Source organism: Galleria mellonella, unplaced genomic scaffold (assembly GCF_026898425.1).
Source record: "Galleria mellonella isolate WM207_F2 unplaced genomic scaffold, CSIRO_AGI_GalMel_v1 utg96, whole genome shotgun sequence".
Lineage (NCBI taxonomy): Eukaryota > Metazoa > Arthropoda > Insecta > Lepidoptera > Pyralidae > Galleria > Galleria mellonella.
In genome coordinates, this window is record NW_026442179.1 from 5,627,076 (window position 1) to 5,646,869 (window position 19,794).

General features: G+C 35.8%; 1 protein-coding gene across 10 annotated transcripts in view; it reads left to right on the plus strand.

Moving 5' to 3' along the window:
* Positions 1-19,794, plus strand: part of LOC113517711 (probable phospholipid-transporting ATPase IA) — a 125,935-nt gene that overhangs the window by 99,587 nt on the left and 6,554 nt on the right. For 4 of the 10 annotated variants that reach the window (XM_052902754.1, XM_052902751.1, XM_052902753.1 and 1 more), the window contains 7 exons: positions 652-788; positions 1,650-1,770; positions 3,263-3,454; positions 4,148-4,266; positions 4,944-5,078; positions 9,038-9,136; positions 14,768-14,812. In XM_052902754.1, the coding sequence (XP_052758714.1) occupies positions 652-788; positions 1,650-1,770; positions 3,263-3,454; positions 4,148-4,266; positions 4,944-5,078; positions 9,038-9,136; positions 14,768-14,812 (848 nt within the window). Of the gene's footprint in view, positions 1-651; positions 789-1,649; positions 1,771-3,262; positions 3,455-4,147; positions 4,267-4,943; positions 5,079-9,037; positions 9,137-13,432; positions 13,470-13,561; positions 18,973-19,794 lie in introns of those variants that run through there. The other 6 variants (XM_052902750.1, XM_052902756.1, XM_052902755.1 and 3 more) reach the window with 3 other exon arrangements.

The following is a 19,794-nucleotide window of genomic DNA, read 5'->3' on the forward strand; positions in this document are numbered from 1 at the left end:
TCCACGGCTGAACATAAGCCTCCCCCTTATTGAGTATTGCCAGTAGTTGTCACGCTTGGCAGGCGGACTGGCAGCCACAGTCTGGCTTTAGAAATGTTTTAAAAGGGACGCTGCTGCCCATCCCTCGCCTTCCCTCAGTCGGCTCTTGTGACACCGACAGGAAAGGAAGGGGTAGCTTATTGTATACCGAGACCGCTCGACTAAGATGCGCCTTGCACCTCCTCAAATAAACTGCTGCCGACACATTCAGCCCGACACAGGGTACTCACCGTCACCTGAACACAAGAAAAATAGATAGATAAAGATAGATAGATAATTTATTTGCATTACTTACAGCACACAAACAGCAAAAGACACAAATGCAAAGTGAAAAAAGATAAAAAAAGATACATATACACAAAATTAAAAAAAAAAAAGCGTAATGCATAAAATTAGTAACAATTTTTTTTCTTCATACATGTGCCACAGTAATACAAAATGGCCACAACTCAGCTTTTTGATTTGCCATAAAAAGAGGAAATGAACCCTGGCGTGTGATTATTCCTAAAAACTAAATTTTATGCCAATTCAGAAATTGAATTCACTCTCTCGCCCCTCAGAAGTCTAAACCGTTCAGTAACATTACATCCGGCATATGTGATCGTGATGCAGTTCCGCTTCCTGCTGCGGCTGCTGCTGGTGCACGGCGCGTGGAACTACTCGCGGATCAGCAAGCTCATCCTTTACTCCTTCTACAAGAACATCTGCCTCTATGTCATCGAGCTCTGGTTCGCCATATACTCAGCGTGGTGAGTAGTACACCGTTTACACTATTACTTTTTTATTCTTAATTGATTACTTTAGATTCTGTATAAGACCCTTAATCTCCATTACTTATAATCCCTTCACTCCCTGATAAAAACCTTTGATACTTCTGCACAGATTTGTCCTTAATAGTGACCAATTTTTAATAGACAATACTAAAATTCATTTTGCTAAGTCAATTTTTTTTTTAATTTGTTAACTGTCAAATCATCAATAAATACGAGACATCAATGATAATATTTCAATAAGATCGCCTATTTAAATTTGAGTAATTTATATCTATGTGAATGTGTGAATGTGATGAAGATTCTATTTTCCGCGCTTAGCCTCTCATTTGGGCCATTGTGCGTATGAGTCGTATCTAGTACAGCCAACCTAGTTCCGCCCAGAAGCGCAGAAGCTTCCTGGGTTCTTCACATGCCTCACGGAGCGACCTCACCGTTCCGAGGATTTCTAAACGTTGACGGGCCACAGCCTCACATTCCAGGATTACGTGAGCAGCCGTTTCTTCGGCGTCGAAACAGCCTCGACATAATTCATATCTATAATTTATTATATATGAAGTTATTGTTAATGTCACCATAATAACCTTAAGGTTGTCTTGAAAAGATTGCTCTCAGCAATAAGACCGCCTTACTGTACTTATACAATTGTATCGTTGTGTTTGTAAATTGCCTTGCTTATTTCCTATATTGTATAATGCAAATAAAGTATACTCATTCATTCATTCATTCATAATTTATCAATACGCATAGATGTTTTGGCCCAATCACAATACATGTAAGTGGCCATAATACATACATACATGCATACACTGATAGCACGTCGTTGACATGTTCACACAGGTCCGGTCAGATCCTGTTCGAGCGCTGGACGATAGGTTTCTACAACGTGATATTCACCGCACTCCCGCCATTCGCCATTGGACTCTTCGACAAGCTATGCTCGCCCGAAATCATGTTAAGGGTAAGTTATTAGTTTTGATACCTGCTGCTGAATTTCACCACCGTACAACCCGCCATAAACTAAAGTTTCATCCCAACCATCTGGACGAGTGGCGGTCTTCCAATGTGCGTTTTTCAAAGCACTTTCTCCCACGCACAACCATCCTTTGGAATCAACTTCCAGCAGCAGTATTTCCGAACCGATACGACATCATAACCTTCAAGAAAAGAGCATATTCCTTTTTTAAAAGGCCGGCAGCACACCTGCAATGCCGTTGGTGTTGTGGGTGATCATGGGTGACGGTAGTCACTTACCATCAGGTGAGCCGCATGCTCGTTTGCCATCTGTGTTGTAAAAAAAAACACATACTCTAGGCTTATTTTTTATGGATTTAGAAATGGTAACCATTATGTATAGTTTTAAAAAACATCATGGACATTAAAAATATACTAACAGCACTCTTCTTGCGTTGCCATTCCTTCGAACTTAAACACAGCCATGCGGATAAAACTGCTTAGCGACAGAAATACAAGTAGAAAAATCATCTAGTCTATCCATGTAGCCAACTTTTGTACAGTGTCCTTCTAGTAAAATTTAAAATCGTATATAAATGTTTATAAATACAGATAGATAGATAATTTATTTGCATTACTTACTGCACACAAATAACAATACAAACATACACATAATACAGATATACACAGTAAAAAGAGATAAAAGAATGAAGAACAAAAAAAAAAAAACAAAAAGCAAAATATATAAAACAACAATTTCCTTCTTTCATGCATGTGTCATAGTAACACAATAAGGCCAGAACTCAGTTTATTGCTTTGCTGAAAACAAAAAGTGAAGCAAAACACTGATATTCTGTTATTGTCAATGTATTAGATAGTCCTCTAGTGTGAATACTCATTTACCCAGAGGTTGTTTAAGTATATTTACTAACATAAAATGTACTAAAAGTTGTCTGCTGTTACCAAACTAGTCTGCAAAGTTGTCAAAAATAAAACGATGGCACCAGAATTGTAACTACGTACAGAAATTTGAGTTTACAAAAGGTCAAAATAAAGTATAATTTATACCAGTGCTTGATGCAGAGCGGGTTACAAGTTGCTTGCAAAATATCTAAATTTATGCCTCAAAAAAATTTTGCTTAACTTTGTTTGGTATACAAATTGGAAATCAGTAATTTGTTGTAATGTATGGTATAAATATATATATCAGTTGTTAATTATCCACTGTTGAACATAGTCCTCCCCTTTGATGGGTTTTACTAGTAGGTACCACACTTGGCAGGCAGTTTGGTAACTAGTCTGCTATAAAAAAATAAGTAATTTTTAAAGCATGCCACGTACTTTTAATTTAGATAGATAGATGGATAAACACTTTATTTCAGCCATTTATGACACACGTAAATTAATAAATGAGTTTATACAAATTATTTCAGTAAGACTGTTAAACTTATAAATAAATAAAACCACACTGAGAGCATGCTCGTCCGTATGTCCCGCAGCACCCGGTGCTGTACATCCCGTCGCAGCAGGGGCTGCTGTTCAACGTGCGCGTGTTCTGGGTGTGGGCGGTGAACGCGCTGCTGCACTCGGTGCTGCTGTTCTGGCTGCCCGTGCTACTCACCTCGCACCACGTGCTGTGGCCCGACGGCCGCGACGGCGGCTACCTCGTGCTCGGCAACATCGTCTACACGGTTACTATAACATACCTTTCATTATTAAATTGACTAACAGTCGAGGTTAATCCCATCTCTAATTACCGCACCCACTGCGTCGATAGCGCCATGCATCGACAGTTAGTCGTCCGGCCTGACGCTTACCATGCGCACGCGCACGCTCGTACCCAGCGTCGAGTTCGAACTCCGCTGCGGTATCGTCAGTAACTGTGTTCGTGTGTATCGCGATACCCTCTTCCGTGTACATAGTGTAAATAAGTAACTTTTTACACGCAACAAAGCGTGTTTGGATGGTAAAGACCCAGTTTGGCCCCAGGACTTGTGAAGAAGCCAAACTAGTAAGTTCCCGTCCGGGGTCGGCTACAACTTGTATTAATTTATTCATATATGTAATTAACTGTTTTTATTTAATGGATGATAATGGAATGGTAACCCCGCCTGCGCTGTCGGTATACACTGGCGAGGCACCAGTGAGGGATGATAGGTGAAGATGAAGCAGGTCAGTTAGCCCACTGTGAGGAATCTAACAATAAATCAATCACGATGGTTTCCAGGAGGAACAACGAGGAGGTTGAACTGACAGGGTATATTGCTAGCAATAGGGCTACTAATCCCCATTACTAACAATCCCTTCTCCCCCCCCCCCCCCTGTAATTAACTGTTGCCCACGACAATACAACTCTAGTAACGCGTGTTTTTGTTCTCTCGTAGTATGTGGTGCTGACAGTGTGCCTGAAGGCGGGTCTAGCCACGCACTCGTGGACCTGGGTCACCCACGTCGCCATTTGGGGCTCCGTCGCCATGTGGTTCATATTTATCCTCGTATACAGGTAAATACGATTATAGAAAGAATTACATACTCATAAATAACAGTTTCTAGAGTCCAGAATTAGTTGACTGACTTCATAGAAGTAAACGTGATTTAAAACAATTATTCTTTGTAATTTCACGCCAATTTTTAAGTTGCATGGAGCGAGCTAAGAAAACTGCGTCTATAATAGTTAGATAGTTAATCATTACAAATAATATTATAATCTTTCTTCATACACCATGTTAAGGCAGTATCTGTGATATGTCTTTGCTGTAACGTGAAAATAAAAAAAAATATTGTCAAATATGGCGTAAAAATATACGGAAAATTAAGTTGGAATGTCGGCATATTTAATTTTATATCAACCTCTGATTATACACATTTTCATTACCAATTTATATGATACGTAAAAATTTTTATATCACTCTTGCGCCATCTACTTACTTCTATCTGTTCTCCTTTAACCAAAGGTTGACTGTAAGAGATTGCCCTAGCGATAAGACCGCCTTTTGTACCTTTATGTGTATATTTTGACCTGTACTTCATGCTACTGTATTTCAGTTGAATTGTTTATATGTCTATGTTTATTATTATGTTTTTGGTGCAATAAAGAGTTAAATAAATAAATAATGTTATATACTTAAGTATAAATTTTAATTCGACTAATGTCTCAACGTATTTGTTTGTGTATGCCAGTAACTTGTACCCGCTGGTGTTGATCGGCGCCGTGATGCGCGGCATGGACCGCATGGTGTTCAGCTCGCTCGTGTTCTGGCTGGGGCTGGTCCTCATCCCCATCGCCACTCTCATACCGGACCTAGTCGTCACTGTGTAAGTAGCTCAGAATAGTAGCTAGAATCTAATATAATATATATTTGTATGCAACTTAAAATGGCGAACAAGCTGATGGCCCACGTGATGGAAAGTGGTAACCGTACCCTATAGACATGAGCAGTACTATAGACATAACAGATTATACTGTTTCGCCCATGATACCCCCATGCGTTGCCATTCCTGAGGACTCAGGTGTTATTCCTCTGTACCCAGTAAATTCACTGTCACAATATATATATTTCAGTGAGTGTTACGATCGCCTATTTTTTTTTATAGTCTGCTAAATAACGTGTGAAGCTTAGATTGTATAGATAGAGTGTCTCCATAGAAATGCTTCGAGAAAAGTGGGTAAACTTTTTCATGCAATTTTACGTGATAAATATTTATGAGTGACTCTTTTATAACTAACTAAATTTTGTCTTATAATTTCTGCATCTTTTTAATGCGTAAATACTCATTCTATTTATTAAATAATACGTCAAGATACATTGTGTACATAAGTATATAGAACACTGATAGAAAAATCGACTTTTTGTCAACTAATTGCCAAATTACAAAAAGTTTAGCCATTTTTGAGGCTCGATACTCTATTTATATAATGTAAGGTTTTGAACCATTACTAATTGAGGCCTATAAAATCAAAGACAGCTAAATCCAAATCTGTCAAATGTTCAGGAAACTAAAAAAAATTTTTTTTGTCAAGGATACCGAATGATATCCTATATTTTAAACCAGATTAAAGAAAATTTGAATATTAGTAAAAATTTTAATTTTAATAAATAGAACTCATATCAATAAAGCTCTAACATTTATTTATTTTATTTTAATATTACATTTAGAATTAACAGCTTATATCTAGAATGATTAAAAATATTATATTTACACCATACATTAGCCAATTACAGATTCCCAATTTGTATACCTGACAATATTATGCTTATTTTTGGAGGGTTTTTTTTTTTAATGGATGATGAATGGAGTGATAACCCCGCCTGCGCTAACGGTATACGCCGGCGGGGCACCAGTGAGGGATGACAGGTGAATAATGAAAAAGCAGGGGTCAGTCGGCCCATCGTGATGAATACACCTGGAACTCAGCACGATGGTTTCCAGGGGGAACCGCGTGGAGGTCGACCTGACAGGGTATATTGCTAGCAGTGGGACGTGTAGCCTACATTACTAACAATCTCTTCCCCTCTATTTTTGGAGGGTAGGTAAAATTAAATAGAAAAAAAATCATATGTGTAAATATTTCAGTACAGAATCAAAAATTAAATCGATTTTATGTCGTGTAGCTGCGTTTGGTTTTATAGGCCTCAAATGCAATGTATGACTTGTGGTGCCAAGTGCACACGTGTGGTGGAGCGGCAGACGACGGCCGCCGCCCCCACCCCCGCCCCCCGCACCGCCCGCCTGCACTGCGTGTGTCGACTGCCTATTACTGTTAGATTGATAACTGACACTATACCCCTATCAGACCTGAACGATACGGGCGTGAGTTGTAACTTTAAAAAATTCTAAAACCGCGCGCAATTCATTTTTACGCACGAAGCTGAAGTAACATGATAGCGAGATTCTAAACTAGCCAATAAGAAATCATTTTAGCGGTTAGGTGGTGCAGTAGTCTCGTGCGTGCCGGCAAGATGGCTTGGCTCCGAAACACGAAAATATATTTAATCTGAAAGAAAAAATCTTGGGTCTGAAAGGGTTATACATATATGATAGCTAACTTGTTTGTTATTTAATATATATTTAGAATAGATATATTTAGAATTATATCATTGAGTAAATACGAGCGTATACGTTTTAAATAGTAAAAGTTACAGTTGTATAGAAAATGTATAATTGAATTTTCTAAATTGTGAAAATTTAATATTATCTAGAACTTGGAAGCGCGCGAAAACAGTATTTTGTTTTTTTTTTTTTTTATTTATATTCTATAAAGATCCTCATTCATCCCTAGGACATTTTGTGTACTTTAATTAATTCTTTTTTTTTTTTTTATACAACTTAGAATGGCAAACAAGCTGACGGTCCACCTGATGGAAAGCGGTAACCGTCGCCTATAGACATATGAACATATGAACGGTGCCATGGACATAACAGAGTATACTGTTTCGCCCATGATACCCCCCATGCGTTGCCATTCCTGTGGACTCGGATGTTATTCCTCTGTACCCAGTAAATTCACGCAAAAAAAATTTGATTAATTCGCATAACTTGTATTCATTCTAATAGTAGAATAGTATAGTACGTATTTTTACACATGTAGATTTAATTAAATATAATAAATTAGAATCGCTGTGTGTCCTGGCACAGAATGGGCCACCCATTGTTTTCCCATGTATGTCGTAAGAGGCGACTAAAGTAGAGCGAGGGATGGGCTGCAGCGTCCCACTTAAAACATCACTAAAAGCCGAACTGTTGTCAACCCGCCTGCCAGGGGGGAAAGGGATTGTTAGTATTGGAGTTTGACAGCCCCATTGCTAGCAATATAGCTTATTAGGTCGAACTCCACGTGGTTTCTCCTGGAAACCATCGTGAACAATTCTTGTTGAATTTGTCACGATGGGCTAACTGACCTACTTCATCCTCACCTATCATCCTTCACTGGTGCCCCGCCAGTGTATACCGATAGCGCGGGTGGGGTTACCATTCCATTATCATCCATTAAAAAAAACCTGCCTGCCAAATGTGACAAGTACTGGCAAAACTCCCCTTATGAGAAAAGATTATATCTAGCAATGGACAGTTAAAGGCTGAAATAATAAATAAAAATTAAATAAAAAAAAAAAAAACACTATTTCTACTATAAATATAAAACTGTACTGGTAATATTGTATGTCCGTGTGAATACAATATGCCTCTACTCCGTTTCATTCTCTCAATTCCAGTCTACGAACACATTTCCACTTATTCTCCAGAAATAGTTCTGTTAAAATACCTGTTTAACTTACGTGCAATTAGATAGAAATTGCTCCACTAGTTTCGGAACCAATTCGTGATCCTTAGTCATGAGCGACTATGACGCGAGCGTGATTCAAATATAGTCCGCGAAATGCAAGTCTGTAGTGTTATTTTTTTTTTAAATAATTAGTATAAAGAGCATGTTTTTTTATTCATACCTCTCTGTGGTTACAATACCAGTTACACTTACTGTATAAATACTTGGGTTAAACAATTGAAAAAAAATTTTTTACTATAATAAAATAATTGTAAACTACATATTTTTATACAAACTTATAATTTATTAATCATTTTAGTAAAGAAAACCAAATGTTAGAAGAGCAACACTTAAAAGCAATGTCCCAAATACTGTTAACGTACGGTGGATATTTAACGGAAGGTTAGATGCCGTTTTACAATATACCAGTTATTTCATTTAACCTGATTCTTTACTATACCTTATGCCATAACTGAGTGTTTCTAGTACCCTTTTTGAAAAAAAATCGTTTTATTCTAACGAGAAAGATAGCCAATGAAACGAGACGTATAATACCGTAATTCTCCAGTTTAGCTTTGTGAGAAAGTCTCTATAGGGGTGGCACAGTATTTTTATATCCATGTTGTTAGGCGACTATTACTATTTTAAATCAGTTGACACATCTTTATTCCCAGTAGTACACTGTCAAAGAACCGTGTCCCGGATAGTATGGGTTCTGGGCCATGCCGAGTCCCGATATAGCTTATAATTATATTGTTCCTATAAGCGCATTTGGTGGGGACACCTCGTTAGCAAAAAATAAAAAATTAACTGCGTTATATCAAGGTGGCAGGAACCCATTTCATTTGTGAAAATATCGCTATATCTAAATATCTTTGAAAAATTTATCTGTGAAATATTATAGGGCACTGTAATTCACGGGACACGGTTCTTTGAAGAGATTTCTTTATTTCCTTGTTACAAAATAATGATCTTTAAATATATAAATGGTGCACGTGATATGTGGTTCCAGCATCCACAACTCAGCGTTCAAGACGATGACGGAGGCGGTCCGCGAGAGCGAGATCAAGCAGCGCGACCCCGCCGCCCTGCTCGCGAACTCGAGGCCCTCGTGAGTACACGCCATGCACCGCGACACAACACACCATACCCGACCATACCCGATCATACCCGATCATACCCGACCATATCCCCGGCCCTGAACTCTCTCCCAACACGTACACGAAGAAACACTTTGAAGGAGTCGTTTGATTAAAATTGTTCAAATCGTGTCGATTATTTTCCGTTACATTTTTAGCCATCATCAGAGATTTTTTGATAGATACCCATTTATTTTAAAACCACCAACTAATGTCCATTTAAATTCTTTTTTTTTTATACAACATAGAATGGCAAACAAGCTGACGGCCCACCTGATGGAAAGTGGTAACCGTCGCCTATAGACATGAGCAGTACCATGGACATAACAGAGTATACTGTTTCGCCCATGATACCCCCCATGCGTTGCCATTCCTGAGGACTCGGGTGTTATTCAGGCAAGTTTTCATTTTAATACTAGAAACAGTCTCTTTTTACTTTCAGTAAAGTTAGTAATATCGCTTCAAATCGCTCGAAAAACCATTAGTTATATTATTTTGCTTAATCCTTTAAATATAGACTTCAATATACTAATTGTCTACATTGACTGTTGACATGAGGTTCTCCCAAGAGACTACAGCATGGGGTTCTTCAAAAGGGGGGTAAAGAGGTTTCTTCAGGGTCGGCAACGCGCGCGTAATACCTCTGGTATTGCAGGCGTTCATAGGCTACGGTGACCGCTTACCATCAGGTGGGTCGTATGCTTGTTTGCCACCTCAGTGGTATAAAAAAAATATTAGACAATTCCAATACATTGCCTTTATTATATTGTTAAAATAAACAAAATCCTTCAAAGTGTTCGTGTTACAAATAGTCATATAAATAGTTTTAAGGCACAACATCATAGCACTGAAGCTGTTTCCAAGATAATATTCGAAAATCTTAATACACATTAGAGCATGCGAGGCAACGCATTTGAAATCCTAATTTAATTGTAAAAATGACAAAATTCTCAATTCGGATCATTGTCATCTCAATTTTATTTAACTGTTTGTTCGAATTTATTGATATTATATTATTTGCAGAACAAGATTATTCTTTGTCTCGAAACTTCTGTTAGTTCCAGTTGATATTACTTTCAGTCCCTCTCTTTTAATAAAAATTTCCACTTAACATCTACATACTTAGATAGATAGATAGATAGATAGATAAACACTTTATTTGAGCCATTTAACACACGTAAATTAATGAATAAAATGATACAATTATTTACATTTTTTCAAATATAAAAAAACAACATATAAAACATAAAATGAATATTGGAGATATGTTTTCACCAAGTGTGTCGCAGTGACCCAAAAAGGCTACAGCTCAGTGATACTTTTGCTTAAAAGCTTACTTCTGTTCAGCCAATTCATTAATTTAAATTGTATTATTATTATTTAACTCTTTATTGCACCATAAATAAAAATATACAATGACAAGTGAACAATTCAAGTGAAATACAGTAACATAAATACAGATTGAAATATACACATAAAGGTACAAAAGGCGGTCTTATCGCTACGCCAATCTCTTACAGACAACCTTTGGTTAAATGAGAACAAATAGAAATGGGCAGGTGGCGCAAGAGTGAATTAATGATTTTACTTGCATAATATGCATTGTAATATGTCACGTTTACTAAAAATCTAGCAATATTTTGATATAGTAATGTGTTATTCATGAAAAAAAAGACATAATTTTATAGGTTAATGTCTGTATTAGAAGATTTTACTATTATTTGTTTGTAGTTTATTTTATTTTTTTATTACTCTAATAAAAGTAAACTGGTTAAGTTACAAACACATTCAAATGCAATGACCAACATTAAATTTCTTTCTATTTGTGATCATTCTTTCAGTTAATTCGTTTTAATTCAATATTCTTAATTTTTTTTTTTTCTTTTTCTAATCTGCTAATAGGCAATCTGTTCCTTATAGAACAATAATGCAATCTGCTGTTTGGATGTCAGGTTTAAATCTTGTTAATATATGATGAGGCCAATCCATTAACCAGCTCTCTGTCTCTGCCTGTAAATCTTTCTACCAGTCCTTGGATACTGTGTCTTTTTAATCGAGAGAAACTAATGCTTCCCGATCCCTGTAATTGAGCGGCCAATTCTTAATAAATTAACATTTTTAGTTGACAAGTCTGTTTCGTGTTAAATCAAGCAGTTGACCGATTCAGTGGATATGATAGTTATAAATCGGACGATTAGTTGATTCTTAGATTGATGATAATTGAAATGACACCTTATTGGACAGAAACAAACCAGCCAATACCAATTAGATGTAATTGATACAAAAAATATTGACTCATGCATGTCACAGCTTAAAATTACATACAAATTATTATATATTCATAGGGTTAGAATAGATGTATGAATGAATGAATAAATAGAATTTTACTTACTAAATATTGGTGATTGCCAGTGGCAAAATTTAAAATTAATTACAATTGTTCAGCAATATTTATTTAGGTGTGTAAATATACTACCTGAATTTAAAAGTATAGAATCTACATAATAGATTTATCCTAATTGTATAAAGAATAAAAAACTATATTATAAACACAATTTTTCCACAAAAATTATAATTCATATATATATTTTTTAAATACTTAAGTGTTGCCTCGTATGCCTTCAACCTTACATTTTCCAATTTCCCTACATTAATGTTTAAAATATTAGCTGTTTGGACATTAAGCTGATATAGAGTATACTTTCTACGTACTAAATATTTTCCTATTTTATTTATAAACATGGATTTACATAATTATTTGTACGAACAATCAGCCTGATGTCGCAAATAGATTTATTTTTTTAAATATCTTAGAAAAAAAAATATCTAAAATTTTATCGTAAAGTGACGTTACGGCGACTAGTTTTTATTTCGATTCTATTCGCTGTAACATGTCACGTATAAACAATAGGAATAGTTATTGAAACAGTATATATTTATATATCGTGCCTTTACTAAAATAACAACCTAACTCAAAATTGTCAAAGTGAGTTTTAGTCCATACCCATCTTATTTATAGTTCTTCACATTAATATATTATATTGTTTAAAGAAAACAAGTGTTTTTCTTAATAAGATTGTGTAAATAGTACTTATTTTTTAAACGGGTATTTCACTAGAACGTAATTTGCTAATTTTGAATTATGTACACCATATATTTTACTAAAGGTGCGTTACATACGAGAGACATGACTCGACTGTAATGATTGGATTTGATTGAACGAAACATTAATCGCATTGTGTGGTAGATTAGTTCCGGATTGTGAGTGGTGTTTGTTTGTGTATATTCGGAATGACAATATAGGATGGAACTGTTTACAAAACGTCACAATTTGGTGCATGATGAGTGGAGACGCCAGTAGAGAGAGCCTGCTAATTGGCAAGTCAATAAGCAAGTTTGTTTGCCCATCTCGATCCAACCAGTTGGATTTCCTTATCGTGACCCAAATTGTGGTAATTGTAGACAACTTGACGTACTTGTTTATTTACCAATTTCAACCAGTACCAACTTACATATTTTTAATTTGTATCTATTATAAATATTGTGTATATATTATATATTAAAACATGTCGTAGTCGTTTATTAAGTAAACTTAAATATAATTTACATATATAAAAAAATTCATTTTGCTCTGATAACTTGGAAAGCATTTAATTAATAACCATATAGATTTAAAAGGTTATGGATCTAATTTCACTATATTGAGGTCGGTCGGTTCACTGTTATTAATCATTAATATTATATTTAGGTATATAAATAGAAAAATAATTATATATATATATATATATATATATATATATATACCCTTCGTAATCTAGAATATTGACCTATAAATATATAGTAGTAGTATAGTAAATCGTATGTATTACATCTATCATCGTATGAAGCACTCGCATACTGTCACATTCATACCTACTACTCTGTCCTCCGTGTCGTACGTACTGTACATTTAGACTGTCACTGTGCTAGTCTCCTACTGTCGCTCCATTTGCCGGTATTTCACTAACGGGAGCCGTAGCTGTACTGTGATTACTGTAACGTCGCCCTATACGTACAACGTAGTCGGTGCGACGTCACAGTGGTAGTTGCCCGTGTGTCGAAATGCCGGCAAGCGGCTTCGTGTTACATGTGTGTAGAGCACGCGAAGTATTTAGTTTTTGTTTCCCGAGTTACGTTCAGTTCGCTTCGCATCGCCCCTCCCCTCCCCCGCACCTCGCATAGACTCGTATTAAGATTGCAATCGCACGGGCAACGCTGCACGGAAGCAGAGCGGGCTCGTCGCGTCCCTAGCTCGGAACGTGTAAGTGGCGACACGCGGCGGCGGCGGCGGCGTCTTAGCACGAGTCTATGTGCGGCCAGCGGGGGCTAGGGCTCACGTATGGTTGGTTGCGGAGCAGGCGCGGCGGGCCGGGCGCGCGGCGGCTGCGCTGGCGGCGTCGCGCCGTCGCGCCGCAGCACGCGCCGCCTGCCGCCCGCCGGCCCAGCCACCCCCGCCACCCTCGCCACCGGGCTCACATCATTTGACAGCAGCAGCCGCTAGCCCCCTAGGGTGCACACACATACACACCCCTCGAGGTGTGCTCACACGGACAATTTAAATAACTAACTAACCCTGGATATGACACAGAGCCAACTGCTGTTAAATTAGGCAGAAAATAAGACTAGGAACACTAGGCGACTAAAAAAAATATGAGACCGATACGAGCAAATATACTCATGTTTATATACATATAATACTTGTGTTCCAGTCGGGCTCGAACTACAAATTACTACAGAGCCAAAATTAAAAATTTTGAGAAAATAATGCCTGATAATGGTTGTCTTTTACATACACACAATACAATAATTACATGGCTCTATTATATTCAACATTATATATGTTGGCAACACAATAAATCCCTCAATGTTGCCCTCACATCAAATTTCGCAAGTGTTGCCATATTGAAATTGACCGTGTAAGAACACCTTTATGTTCCGTTCGCTGGTGCAGCTACATGTAAATATTCTTCGAACATCGACATAATTAGTATATAAGAAACACGAAAGGAAAACGTCCCTGACGAGGTACGCCGCTTATGAAATCCACAAGTACGAGCGTACATTAGAGTCGATCTTGAAGCATCATTTCTCTAAATCACTAAAATTAAAATTTAACTTTTTATTGCAATATTGAAGTCAAGATTATTATAGTTTTTTTTTCTTTTTTTTTTTTAATAAATGATAATGGAACGGTTACCCCGCCTGCGCTATCGATATACACACGCGGGGCACCAGTGGGGGATAATAGATGACGATGAAGTAAGCAAGTCGTGAATTATACGTTTACTTTATAATGGTCCGTTAGAAATTTCATTATATAATCCAATTAAAATATTAACTTAAGACATAGTATTAGAGAAATGACGCTTCAAATGTAGCCCCGTTCTTAGCGTATGCCGACTGAACGAAAATAAGCCCCAAAAGTTGATAAATGTACAAATACCTCATTCACATACGATGTAAATATACAAATAATTCCGTAACAGTAATGTCTTCTGCTAGCTCTATACAATACATTTATTCATTGTTTTTAACAATTTAATAATGAGCATTTTTATTACAAGATGGACGTACGCCACTCTCATAAGTGGGCAGACGGTGGTCAAATGGTAATTAGTGGTTAAAATTGCAATATTGAGTGCTGTAGTGTTCACTGGTTTGACACAGACGTACACACATACACACACACAAGTACACGCAGCTATAATCCCGTGTTCAGTCCACAGTTACATTCCAGAAAGTTGGAATCGTTCAATTAATAATTCCAAGTAGATGTAGTGTTCCCAACGTAGACTGCGTGCGTACATTCGTACTCATACGTACGAAGTAAATGTTGTTGTTCTAAATATTATTGGATAAAATCCATTTGTTATTTCGTTTTAAGAATATTTAACCTTTTGTTGAAGTTTCTAGAGTTTATTATTTATTGACTATCCGCATTCCATTTAGTGATAAAAAATGCAGCTAAGATAAAAAGCTACTGCTTTGTCCTTCATTTTATCAATATGGCGTTAGCGTTATGAAATATATGATAAATATATTTATAACAATCATCAATAACTATAATCTGCCACCAGAGGGAGACTTTGTACAAAAGTCATTTGCCTGAGCACCTCTGTCCCGTTAGTGTTTCTACGGTGAAGCAGTTGTGTTTGCATGCTTGTGTTTCGTTTTGAAGGGTGGGATATGGCAGTGAAATAACAGGGTACAGAGGAATAACACCTGAGTCCTTAGCAATGGCAACGCATGGGAGTATCATGGGCGAAACAGTATACTCTGTTATGTCCGTGATACTGCTCATGTCTATAGGCGACGGTTACCACTTCCCATCAAGTGGGCCGTCAGCTTGTTTGCCATTCTAAGTTACATAAAAAAAAAATTACAAATAACATAGCTTTTATGTTCTTGAACAATACATGCATATCATAACCTAACGCCATCTGTTGATAAGAACCTAAGGGTACCAGCATTTAATCCCTAAAGCTTATGGCCAAATGGAGATGGTCACATCCACACTAGATTAATACCAATAAATTTGAATTCGTATGGCCTAACACGTATCTTCCATCTCGCTCATACCCCAAACGGAGAACCTAGTGTAGTTAAGAGTATAAATTCTAACTCTATCCCGCTTACACTCATAGTGACGTGAAAACAGAAAACTGCAAGAGCACGTTTACTGAGAACGATTAATTTTAATCAATCTCCAATTGGTCGTTAGCTGTTTGGTTTAGCCATAATATTATTAGTGCTATGTTAAATTACTTAATAGTTTATAATGTAGTTTATATTATTTTGGAAACTTCAGTTTCTGTGATCCACTACTTACCGTAGATTTTATACGATTTGTTCGAACTTGTTGTGATATAGTTCGCTAGACGACCTATTGTTATAAGCGTATAATAAAACAAAATATTTTTATACAAACTCATTGAAATTAGCATTTATATTGTGTAATTATATAAAACTATTTAAATCTTATAATGTGATATTATCAATGTAAAGTACCTATATTTCGAATGATAACTTTCCTCCCCCGACCCTCTTAAACGTTCGAATGATTGCCATTATATAATTTCTATGTTTGATATCTCCCAATTTTATAAATGAAATACTGTTTTTTTTTTTTTCGTGTTAAATTTGCACATTTTAATTAATCAATTGTCGTCCTCCGTGGCGCAGCGGTCAACACGCCTGCCTGCGACGTGGAGGCCCCGGGTTCGATCCCCGGCCAGGTCATGATGAGACGTTGAGTTAATATCCCATAACACAAGTCTCGAACTTACTTTGGGGCTAGCTCAATCTGTGTGATTTGTCCGTATATATATAAATAAAATAAGTAGTGATAAAGCAATTAAACTGTCCATATTAATATTTTTTTCTATGACGTTTCCGTAACTGTCAAGTTTCATATGTCATAATTGACATATGAAACTTGACAGTTCATATGTCAACTATGACATTTCATAATTGACAAATCCTCTGACTGCCCTATTAGGGGTAAATAACGATACATTTTTATTATAATAAATATATTTGAATATAAACCATCGCTGTTATGTTCGATGTAGTCGCCAATCTCTAATAAATTCAGATGATTTTGTAAATTCAAAATATGAAACAATCAAATAAAACTAGAATTATTTAAATATTGTTTTTGACATAATGTTAAATAAATAATTTAATATTGGAATAAAATTACAGCATCATTTAGAAGTCAGTAATTGTGTAAATCAATAAATGACAGATGGTCATCGAGAAAATAATAAAATGGACAAAGTATGGGTATATAGTATGTTTACTATCCGGAAGAAAAGGATCATTCGAATTTTGAATTTGTGTACTAAATAAAATCATTTAATATAATAAAAACATTATTCAATCAAACACGAATCTCATTATGACTTATGTATGATTATATTATATTATATTAATGTGTTCTTCCCGATTATTGTAAATAACTTTATGTATTGTACAAAAGGTTCTACGGTATTCACTTGTAAATATGTTGTTTAGTACTTCCGCTAAGTTCCGCTAAGTTTTGTTGCTTCCTTTTTGTATTTCCTATGCACTGTTTCGTTTGTGACAATTGAAGTTACCAGAAAACATTGAATTGGCTATTCATGTTTCATAATTATAGTTAAAACAATATGTACTTTATATTTCTTGTAAAATTCGAATGAAAAATAATAATGTATAAACTTGTAGTGTCCACATTGGAGGGCACTACATCATCAACGAAGGTAACTTCTAGTTCTGTTCGTTTCTAGTTGTCTTTCATTATTTCTCACTTTTTTTTTTACTTTCTTTTACTTCGAAATTAACACTTGATGCAATTGGATCTTTCTTGTTTTAAAATTAACGTAACATATTATTTACAAGTTAAATTTATTTGTTACATGAAAATTATAAATTATAAAACATTGCATTTATTTTGACAAGTACTAAAAAAAAGATCCAGTTATGCTAGATTTTTCTCCGAAATAATTTCTTCCTATGTAACTTATAATTTTGTATAAATTATTAAAAAAAAAGAACGCTGTGCATTGCCTTCTTTAGAGTTGTTGTAATATTGTTTATATTTATATTTTAAACTTATAAATGACCTTCGATTCCTCAAATTATCTTTTGATTTACATGAATCATAATTTTTTGGCGATATGACGGTAAACATTATTAATGTCATTTATAAGTTTATGGAAACTGTATGAACATATTTATATAACGAAACGAACGTAGCACACGATCTTTACATATATACATATCTGTTTCCATACATGTTAGTAGTAGCCACGATTTAATACAGGCAAGAATAAAAGGAAGGTCTATGCAGACTTAAATAATTAATTGCGAATGTTTCTAATAATATTAGCCTTTGATTTTATACCATACATGGAAAATTAAAAAAAAGACAATAGGTACTTATTAATATAATAAAAAAATATCAAACATGTTTGAGAATCCGGAGCATGGAGGATCAGTTTTTACTCCCGCGATTTAATACATTCAATTGACCTAAAGATCGCAAGGGAACTTCTTGTATCGTGTGAATTCTTTAACGCAGTGATTATTAATGGAATTTATTATTATTTTCAATCGACTTAAAAGAACATGTTATTCGATGGTCTTTTCTGTCGTATAATGTTCGATATGGAATTGTAAACCAGTTTTGATAATTCCTTCTAATCAGTCTCATATTCTTCTGATTAAAGTAGAATTTTAATTAAAACAGAACATTGAATTTATCCCAATTCCTTATTATTATTATTAAAAAACGGGCTTTTTCCAGAGAGAAAAACGTGTGACACTGCGACCTTGCCGTGATCTTTTGTGCTCGCCCTTTTTTAAAGTTCGCTGCTAATTCTTATCAGTGATAGGAATTTTAAGATAGGTTTTTGCAGCAGTAAAGTGTATTTTCCAAAGAGATATATCGTTTATGTATGAGTGGGCTACAGCCACACATTCAGTGCTGCGGCGTTTCTTCCTCAGTGGGACAAAATCGACAAACACTTTGGGCATAAGCCTAGTCGAGCCATATGTTTGTTTAGTTTGCACTGTCCAGTGTCCAGTGAAGGCCTTTTTTATTCAAATTTGTTGTATGGTATAATTTGAATCGTGTGCTGCTTTCGTTCATGGTTCATGTATTTATTAATCATCTCGCATCCATCCATGGAATATGTTAATATTATTTTATATGGTATAAACGTAGGTAAGTTTTATTTAATACATTTGTAACGATCAATATTTCTCGAATAAATAATTGAAATTGCCCTGGAGTTGTGTACTGTAGTTGTAAGGACCGGAGTGATGCTAGTTACTGCTCAGTGTTAGAACATCCCTTTGCCATGTGTGTTGGTAAATTAAAGATTTTTTTTTTAATTTCTGTTGAAAGCAAATTCAAATTAGGTATAAAAAATGGTATTGGAAGATCCATATCAATAACGAGGAAAATAGAGGAACTATATTTATTACCAAATGCAATAATTTCTCAATCTATGACGAGGAATCATGTTGCAATGTTCCATATTTTTTTAGTATCCACTGTCCAGGGTCATTGAATTAATTTAGCGAATACCAAGAAACCAAAACAACGGGATGTCCTTCCACACGTTATTAGTATTTTAATTTAAATAAAAACGGGATAAAATTACAAAAGTATACATCCCCCCCTTCCTAGGCAAAGTACGAGCAAATCTATTGATAGAATCGTTATCGCTAGCGAATCCATGACATAGATTACGACTTAAGGCGACGTGCGCTGTCTTTTCTTTCTCATGGGAACGCTGACAGAAGCGATTCTATCTATAGATCCGTTTGTACCTTGCCAGGGACGGGGGAGAGGAGAGTGTATAGAAATTATACCAACAAATTGAAATACAACGGTAGTATGAATAGAATTGAACAACGTTGTACAGTAAACAAAAATTAAGTATGCAATATGACCCTCGATAAAAATATCAACGTAAGTCAGTCCGGTTTTTATTTAAAATATGTCGTATATAATAAATGAAGAGATTGCGATGTGGTGGTCGAGTGTTGAGCCACGTGTGTGGTGGCACGGCGTGGTGTAATGTGGTGTGGTGTGGTGTGG